General features: G+C 45.7%; 1 protein-coding gene across 1 annotated transcript; it reads left to right on the forward strand.

Moving 5' to 3' along the window:
• The first annotated feature begins 6,941 nt into the window (after window positions 1-6,941).
• On the forward strand, window positions 6,942-8,547 carry LOC124699380 (WRKY transcription factor WRKY28-like). Its single transcript, XM_047231697.1, has 2 exons — window positions 6,942-7,651; window positions 7,762-8,547. Exons 1-2 carry the CDS (start codon window positions 7,088-7,090, stop codon window positions 8,221-8,223), a joined length of 1,026 nt encoding a protein of 341 aa, XP_047087653.1. The 5' UTR covers window positions 6,942-7,087; the 3' UTR covers window positions 8,224-8,547.
• Window positions 8,548-10,151: the final 1,604 nt, after the last annotated feature.

Consider the following 10,151-nt stretch of genomic DNA (forward strand, 5'->3'; position numbering starts at 1 on the left):
ATTACATAAATGTAGAGATTGTCTTGGGAACTATATATGAAGAATACATTATTACATCGCCATCTAGTGTTGTGATCTTCTACGCCGTAGCCATGGAGAATCTTCATCATTTAGCAAGATGCTTGGGTCAATTTTCACCGTGAAGGGCGGAATTTCTTTAAACTTATTATAATCTTCTGACATGTCCGTCTTGTCATCCACTCCCACGATGTTTCTTTTCCCCGAAAGAACTATGTGGCGCTTTGGCTCCTCGATTGATGTATTCTTTTGTTGATTTCTTTTTCTTGATTTGCTAGACATGTCCTTCACGTAGAAAACTTGAGCCACCTCGCCGGCTAGGACAAAAGGCTCGTCCAGTGCACGCAAGATTGTTGGGATCCACTGTTATCATACCGTACTTATCGTCAACATGTATAGCGCTGAGCTTCACCCATTTGCACCGAAACAAAGGGACCTTAAAAGTGGGACCATAGTCAAGTTCCCATATCTCCTCTATGTATCCATAATATGTGGTGGTCTGCCCATTCTCGTCCAGTTGCATCGAAGCGGACACCGCTGTTTTGGTTGGTGCTCTTTTTATCTTGGTCGATCGTGTAAAATGTATTCCCATTTATCTCGTACCCTTGGAATGTACATATGTTTGAAGATGGTAACCTGGCCAACAAGTACAGCTGCTCCACCGCAGATGGGTCATTAATGAGATGTCTTTGCAACCAACTGCCGAAGGTATTCATGTGTTGACGTGTAATCAAGGACTCGGGCTGGCCCGGGTTTATTTCTCGTAAAACATTCTTATGTTTCTCGATGTACGGAGCCACCAAGCTGGAATTGTATAGAACTGTGTAGTGCGCTTGATTGAAAGAAATCTTGTCCCTCCACACCGTTGTTTTCCTTCCTAGTGTGCCTTTTCCGGTCAGCCTCCCCTCATACCGAGATTCGGGAACACCAATCGGCTTAAGGTCGGGAAGAAAGTCAACACAAAACTCAATGACCTCCTCGGTTCCGTAGCCCTTTGAGATACTTCCTTCCGGCCTAGCTCGGTTATGAACATATTTCTTTAAGACTCCCATGAACCTCTCGAAGGGGAACATATTGTGTAGAAATACGGGACCGAGAATTCTAATCTCTTCAACTAGGTGAACGAGGAGGTGCGTCATAATATTGAAGAAGGATGGTGGGAACAACAACTCGAAGCCGACAAGACATTGGACCACATCTTCCGTAATCTCGACAAAGTTTACGGATCCATTACCTTCCGAGAAATTGCGTTCGGGAATGCACATATCTTCACAATGGCTAGTCGAACATTTTCTCGGTAGAAGTCCCCTCAATGCAATCGGAAGCAATTGTGTCATAAGCACGTGACGAGTCATGGGACTTCGGGTTCGGAATTTTTTCTCCTTCATATTTACTATCCCCTTTATATTCGACGAGAAACCGGACGGAACCTTGATACTCGAATAGGGCTTCAAAAAAGATCTCCTTCTCTTGTTTGGTAAGAGCATAGGCGGCAGGCCCTACAAACTGCCCCTGGATGATTGCCGTTTCGTCCTTTATGAAGTTCCTGGTCCTCCCGTGCTTCCGTTGTATCTTTTGTCTTTCCATACACGCCCGGAAAACCTAGAATATTCACACAAAGATTCTTGGTCGGGTGCATCACGTCGATTGCGGAGCGGACTTCCAGGACTTTCCAATATTCTAGCTCCCGAGAAAATAGATTTCTTCTTCCACATGGGCGCGTGTCCGTCATCGTCTTTCGGAACAGGTCGACTGCCCGGACCCTTTCCAAAGATAACATTTAAATCCTTGACCATGTCAAATATATCAGCACCACTACGGGGACGAGGCTTCGGACGGCGGTCCGCCTCGCCATCGAAATGCTTGCCTTTTTTCCTTAAGGGATGCTTGCGCGGAAGGAAACGACGATTGAACGGGTACACAACTTTTCTGCTTTTTCCCAAATATTTACTTTCAGTCTCATCTAAACAGAGTGTGTGCATGCATTGTATCCTTTGTTCGTCCGTCCTGAAATGTTACTGAGAGCAGGCCAATCATTGATGGTTACGAATAGCAACGCTCGTAGGTCAAATTCTTGCTCCGTGTGCTCATCCCACACACGTACACCTGGTTTGGCCCACAACTCCAAAAGTTCATCGACTAATGGTCTTAGGTACACATCAATGTCGTTGCCCGGTTGCTTTGGGCCTTGGATAAGCACCGGCATCATAATGAACTTCCGCTTCATGCACAACCAAGGAGGAAGGTTGTAGATACATAGAGTCACGGGCCAGGTGCTGTGATCGCAGCTCTGCTCCCCAAAAGGATTCATGCCATCCGTACTTAGACCAAAGTATAAGTTCCTTGCCTCACCTGCAAAATCCGGAAACTCTCTCCCGATGTTTCTCCACCGCCGACCATCGGCGGGGTGCCTCAACATCGCGTCTTTCTTACGTTCTTCCATGTGCCATCGCAACAACTTGGCATGCTCTTTGTTTCTGAACAAACGTTTCAACCGTGGTATTATTGGAGCATACCACATCACCTTCGCAGGAACCCTCTTCCCGGGTGGCTCGCCCTCAACATCACCAGGGTCATCTTTTCCGATCTTATACCGCAATGCACCACATATCGGACATTTATTCAAATTCTCGTACTTCTCACCGCGGTAGAGGATACGGTCATTAATGCATGCATGTATCTTACGCACATCTAATCCTAGAGGGCAGACAAGCTTCTTTGCTTCATATGTACTCGACGGGCAATTCATTATTTCTTGGAAACAGACTTCTTTAATATTATCATCAATTTCTCAAATCCCGAGTCGGTCACACCGACCTCTGCCTTCCATTTCAGCAATTCCAATATGCTACCCAGCTTTCTATGCCCATCTTCACAACCTGGGTACAACAATTTGTGGTGGTCCTCTAACATCTTGTCAAACTGCAACCTCTCCTTATCCGTGCCACGGTCTCTTCTTGCATCGAAATGGCCCGACGAAGATCATCATCAACAGGATCATCCGATGCCTGTTCTTCACCTCCTTCTTCTTCATTGTCGTCCATTGCGGTATCAAAGCATTCGAGAGAACATAGATCGGTACTGGTCATCATTATCTTCTTCCTCATCGCCGTCTTCCATCATAACCCCTTCTTCTCCGTGCTTGGTCCAAACATTATAGCTGGACATGAATCCAAACCGAAGCAGGTGGCTCTTAATGTCTCTTGAGCAAGAGTAATCCTTCTCGTTCTTACATTTTAGACATGGACAGCACATAAAACCTTGCTTCGACTTGTTGGCCTCGGCCACAAGCGGGAAAGAATTCACGCCCTCTCGAAAGCGGGGCACATCGGTTACCGTACATCCATGGATGACTCATCTGCATCATAAGTACAATTATATATGTATCGGATGCAATCACCTTGCTAAAATTAGTATTGTACGGACTGTGCATATATATATAGTCGAGAAAATAGTTGCTAACCTTTTAGGATCAAAAAAAGGAGAAATCTTATCAAATAAAACCAAGTGGCATCCCTCTCACAAGCATTCCATCAAACACCTCTTGTGCACATGTAGAAAAAATGAGCTAGCATACACCTCCACCTTCACCACCAAGGAAAAAATGAGGTGGTGGGTGGCTGGCTGCTTCTATATATATATAGGGGGGGACATTTTGTCGCGGGCCGTATTACGACCCGCGACAAAAGGGTGGCCACGTCGCTCCTAACCCTTTTGTCGCGGGTCGTAGTACGGCCCGCGACAAAGGCCGCGACAAAAGCCTCCGCGCGCTCCACATGGTTTCGGGGCGACGTGGCCAGGCCATTTGTCGCGGGTGCAGGCGCGCCCGCGACAAAAGGCTCCCACGGAAGCCCTGTTTTCCACTAGTGACCTTTCTGTTTCTTCGTGGTCTTCCTTCGAGAATGTGAAGAAACAACAACTTTGCCGCAGTTGCTTCAAGAAAATCTTCGTTGCTTTTGATGTGGTCTTGCTGGCATCGTTAAGAAACCTAGAAATTCAGACGAAATTCAGCACCGATTCAAGAGAGACGTTTGAACCAAGAAGCGCGCATGTACAACTCATATATGCTGGTACACATATTAAATTTGTAAAGTATGCATTGTGGATGAAGTCTATGGACTTCGTACGTAGTTTATCAGCCGCCTTTCTTCCAGATTTTTGTAAAGTAAAAGATCAACAAAGGTGACCTGGTCTCAGTGATTTCTGGACTTTAATTACCTGTTCTCAGCTGGTAATGGTGGCTGCGGACAGGGTGCGAAGAGATCAAGCCAAATTTGTTTATGTCAGATCGGACGCACACTTGGTCCAGATCGAGTTAGATTTATATATCGTTCAATCGCTATTTACCGATTCTTTCCGAGATCACGTCAACTGAAAGTCACGATACGTGCTGGGTCCAGCACGTACTCGCTCCAGGTCCTGTGTATTTATGTCTTATTGACTGGAGACGAAATCGTATTGTGTTAAGGTCTGGCCGTGCTGATAATATGTTTGGTAATCCAAAACCGGGTCGCTAATCAGGTGTAGGGCTTTGAGATGTTACGACTTGTTCAGTGAATCCTACGGGAGACCTAAGACATGTCGTTACAATTTCAGAATTGGCATAAAACAGTATGCGCCTAGAATTTTTCGAGGTTTCAGTTATTTTTTTGTTTAATGGTTTTAAAATTACTGTGTGTTCAGTTTGCGTCACCTTTTTCCTTGTTAAATCTTAGCCAATCCTGTGTAATTCCAGTCATTTCTATAAAATCAGAATTGGTAAAACAAATATGCGCCTGGATGTTTTTGAGATTTCAGTTATTTTTTTCATTTATCCGTGTTTAAGTTACCTTGTGTTGAGTTTGAGTCACCTTTAATTTTTTTAATTTTAGTCAACCCTGCAAAATTTCGTTCATTCTTGTGAAGTTTTAGTAATTATTTTTGCTAACTTTTTTTGGTTAATTTTGTATTCCTTGCAGTAGGTGCAATTGCACTTTTATTTTGTGCACACGCAAATTGCACTTTATTTGTCGCAACTGCGCTTATGTTCTTGTGTTGCACTTACTCTTTGTAGTTTTTTCTTGCAATTCAACTTTAGGTTTGGTGAAAGTGCACTTTTCTATGTGAAATGACATCTTTAGTTGTACAAGTAAACTACACTGTTGAGCATAAAATTGACTAGAACTTCAGAAATGCGTAGTCACACATGCTCTCTAGAGTCAAGACACTCCATTATAAAATTTTCTTTTGGATGCTTCCACCAACTTTGTGCACACATTTGACAAAATGATGTTTTATCTCGGAGAAAATATCAAACGAGGTCCAACAAACCTTTGTTTTACATACAACGAAATCAATGTAATGGGTTGTGCCATTCCATATGAATTTTTATAAAAGCTATTGCTGACGGAATTTCTACCTAAGAGCCAACATTCATATATCAACCCAACAACTGATGCATAAAAAGAAAGATAGCAATACGGGAAATCATTGCAAATGCGTCATCATGATTGGACACTATCTAAATGCTTTGGGTCACCATATGTGGACCAACCTATCACAAGTGTATCAATTGAGCTAAATCTCTATACTCAACCCGTGAGTTCGCTAGTACATGTTCGTGAAAAATCCATGCCAGAAAATGTTGTTAAAAGCCATGCCCAACATGATAGATATGCACATTTACACGGATCCATTCATAATATTTATCCTTACTCATAAAATACAATGGGTTGCATGTTGAAAAGTGTTTGATAGTGTTCTAGCCCACATGCCAGTTAACCCCATGGCAAAATGTGATGCCGAAAGAAAACACACATGTTTTGTCTTTAATTTTGTACGGCAAAACATCTTCTTTTCCTGGGTGCCAAATTGTATGCAACATGAGTTGTTGGTTCACATGCTTGCAATAGTCCTCCTTGACTAAATGGAGAAACCCAAATGTTTCAACAAAGACATGGTCATGATGATCGCCAAGACGACTAGTGCCACTCAAAGATATTTCCTCCTTCCAACCTGTCATCTACTTCTTGTGGGCGGCTCCTCCCCAGCTATTACCCATGCACTAGATAGCTCATGTGCATCTAGCTTCATGGTCTTCTTCCCCGACACTTTCTTTCTTCTTCCCAGTTGAAAGAAAGGTTTCCAATCCATGGCTCAAGTCAAATAAGCAACTATGGTGGTTGTTGCTTCTATGCGTGCAAATTACGATAGAAATCTGTCTAAAATCATCTATCAGTAAAAGTTTGAGATTTCCTGCAATAATCGGTAACAAGACCTTCCATCGACCTTTGGTAAAGGAAAACCTTGGGTCTAGCTAACCTCATGTTAGATTTGCTCCGGTCTTTTTCATTGAAACGAGTGGGGCCATTTCATGTGAGTTCTATATCATTTGTTTCAACAAAGACAAAATGATGTTCCAAGAGGTTCCCTTAGGAAAATATTTAAAATCTAGAATCCACCAAAAAAATACGACGGGTATGTTGCATCTGGCATACCGGGTCGACATCCACCAATGGCATAAAAAAATGTATTATATTTGGTGTACATGTCCCCATATTGTGATTTTGAAGGCAATGGGGCCTTGTTCTTCCTTGGAGTGCCAAATTGTAACCAATTCCCAGCTGCTAGCGTTTGATGGATCACCTTGACCAAATGGCGACCCCCCAAGTGCTTAGCCCACCCACTTGGCCAATCAAACAATTCCCGCAAACTCCTACCCAATCCACAAGACCTCATGCTCAAATTTGACACACAAAAAGTAGTACTAGTACTGCTTTTTCCCGGCTGCAATATTCTATCGCGGTCATGGCGACCAGGACGACGACGACCGCGAGCGCCATGCCCCCACCCCAAGATGCTTCCTCCGACTCGTCCTCTCCTTCCTACCAAACTCCCAACGCCGCATGCCTCTCTCCTTCCTCCCTCTATATATACCCGCGCGCTCCTCCTCCCCAGCCACGACCAGTTCCCTCCATAGCTCCTGCGCAGCTAGCTTCCCGGTCTTCTTCCCCAGCCATTTCTTGCTCTGACCATTCGGTTTGATCCAATTCTCAACGGTACTGCGATTACGGCGGCGACGGAAGCGGCCATGGACGAGCAGTGGATGATCGGGCAGCCTTCCCCTACCCTGAGCCTCGGCCTCAACCTCGGCCGCCCGACGGCGCGGCGCGCGGTGACCACCAAGGTCCTCGTGGAGGAGGACTTCATGTCCGTCAAGAAAAGCCACGAGGTTGAGGCGCTGGAGGCCGAGCTCCGGCGCGTGGGAGAGGAGAACAGGCGGCTCGGCGAGATGCTCCGCGCGCTCGTGGCCAAGTACGGTGAGCTGCAGGGCAAGGTCACCGGCATGATGGCGGCCGCAGCGGCCACCCAGCATCACCAGTCGTCCACGACTTCGGAGGGCGGCTCGGCGGCCTCGCCGTCAAGAAAGCGCGTCCGCAGCGAGAGCCTCGAAACCGCCGGCGGGAACCGCAACCCTTCTCCGCCCCTCGCCGCGGCCGGCAGCGGCCAGTTCGCGGTCACCGTGGCCGTCGGGCCAGACCAGACGGAGTGCACGTCCGTCCACGAGCCCAGCAAGCGCGTGCGCGCCGACGAGTGCAAGCCCAGCAGGGTCTCCAAGAGCTACGTCCACGCCGACCCCGCCGACCTCAGCCTCGTAAGTAACGAAATCAATCCATCTTCTTCATCGGTTCTTCCTCGTGATCATCGATCGATCGCAAGTTGATTCGTGTCCAGTTAACTAATCGTTTTTTATCTGTCGAGCAGGTGGTCAAGGACGGGTACCAATGGCGGAAGTACGGGCAGAAGGTGACCAAGGACAACCCGTGCCCGAGAGCCTACTTCCGGTGCTCCTTCGCGCCGGGGTGCCCGGTGAAGAAGAAGGTGCAGCGCAGCGCCGATGACGTCACCGTGCTGGTGGCCACGTACGAGGGCGACCACAATCACGGCCAGCCCGCCGCCAAGCACGAGGGCGGCAAGAAGAGCGACGCCTCCTCCTCGGCCGGCGCTGCTGTCCGGATATCGCCACCGGCGCCGGTCGTGCAGCGGTTGCAACACCACCACCAGCAGCAGCAGCAACAGCTGAAACAAGAGGCGGCAGCGGAGGCGGAGAGGAAGAACCTGGCGGAGCAGATGGCGGCGACGCTGACCAGGGACCCCGGGTTCAAGGCTGCCCTCGTCTCTGCGCTCTCCGGCCGAATCCTGGAGCTCACGCCGTCCGGCCAATAGTTGATCGATAAAAGCGACGACGTCGCCTTCTTCCATTAGCATTGACAGCTGAAATTATAGCTGCTTAGACCACGTACACGACCGATCACTGTGTTTAGCTTTGAGCTAGCTACTTCGATTAGCCACCGCAACGACGAGGAGATCAATTGTATATACTTTGCTCGTATTAGCGCTAAATGCATTCCTTCCCCGCCGGCGGCCGGCTCTTGGATTTGTACAACATTTTGTATAAGTTGGTGTACGGAAGCAGCTCCATTAGAATTAAGATTTAAACTCTTGATGCAATGTACTCACTGATGGTTAAGGGAAACCCCGGTTCGATTTGTTTTTGGAGAGAAAATACATTTAGGATTATTCGATCCAAACTTGATTCAGCTTAATGATGAGATTAAGACAAATTTAGTCAAGATTTGTGAAAAATAAGTAACAATAATAAACTAGCGGTCAAATGTTGAGGCATGCATCTTAGAGCGCTAACAAATGTCGCAAGTAGCGAATGAGAAAGTCACTTTGAGATCGACGTTCGCGACTTACACTGCCTTACTTGAACATGGCACCTGGTGTGTGATGTCGCATCTCATCGGGTTTATAGGCGTAGCTAGCCAAGACTTCGATAATGTGCTAAGATGGCCGCCATGTGGCCATCTGCAACATTGGTAGACGGCATCACAGGAGCATAGTGAAGAGAAAGTTTGTCAAGTACAACCTTCGCTCCAAAAGAAAAAAACATACTCCCTATGATCCATATTAGTTATCGCCGATATTAATATATTCCCTTTATCGAAAAAATATTAGTTATCGCCGATTTGCCGATTTAGTACAATTTTGAACTAAATCAGCGATAATTACTTTGGATTGTATGGAGCATTAATTTAGCTAAAAGTCAAAACTTACTAAGTTTGACCAAACATATGAAAATACCAACATCTTCAAAATTTAATAAATACATAGTTTATGGTGGATCAATTAATATTGACTTGGTATTGTACATCATAGTACTTTTGTCTATAAGTTTGTCAAATATACAATTTTTTTTATAGATACAATATATTTACTTGTGTCTAGAGTGGGCAGGGAGAAGGTGGCGGCTAGTGAAAAAATGGCCACGAAGGAGGAGGAACGACAAACGATGTCATGTGGTGCTGCCGGAGATGGGGAAGGAGCGGAGGCCACCCTAAGATACACAAAGGTCCCGCTTTAAAGTTAAGGCCTCAAATTTACGTAGGAATATTCGGAGATTTCGATCCTGGTTATATTTCCTATAGAGGTTGTTTGGTTTGTTAGATTCAAACCCATATAATTATAGCCTCATGTAATGATTTATTTTATTCTAGCTATGCCATACATATAATCCTTCTGGACAACTCCAATGATATGTATTGCAAAATCATTTGTGTCCACATTCTTTTGGATTCAACATGTTACTTCTATTCATGCATTTTGAAAATCTTCTAATGAGAGGGTCCCTTAGACCACATGTACTTTAACCCATTAAACAATCCAATACTGAAGTAGTTCGACAAAAACATTTATCTATTTGAATATAATTTTCTAATCAGTACTCCAGAGAGAATTAGTTATTTGGTTAATTGGCTAGTTTGGTCCTTTGGTGGATATAACCTCCAGACTCCAACTTAATGTAGAGGCCAATGTAACAATTTTATGAGTATATATGCACTGGTGAAGCTATGCACAACACAAGTGAAGGGGGTGGAGGGCCACGGCCCCCCTAGCCTATGATATTTTTTTTGCTTAATTGTTCTATCTAATCTTGCCTAGGATATGGGAAACGGGTAATTGCCAGCCCCTATTAGACATGGTCAATGATTTGCTCCCTATTGATACTGACACGGTTGATGACGGTGAAGATACACGCCCGCCGTGTCCTCTTCCCACGCCGTGAAGGTCCATGCGTCCTCGCGTGGACG

This window comes from Lolium rigidum, chromosome 1 (assembly GCF_022539505.1).
Source record: "Lolium rigidum isolate FL_2022 chromosome 1, APGP_CSIRO_Lrig_0.1, whole genome shotgun sequence".
NCBI lineage: Eukaryota > Viridiplantae > Streptophyta > Magnoliopsida > Poales > Poaceae > Lolium > Lolium rigidum.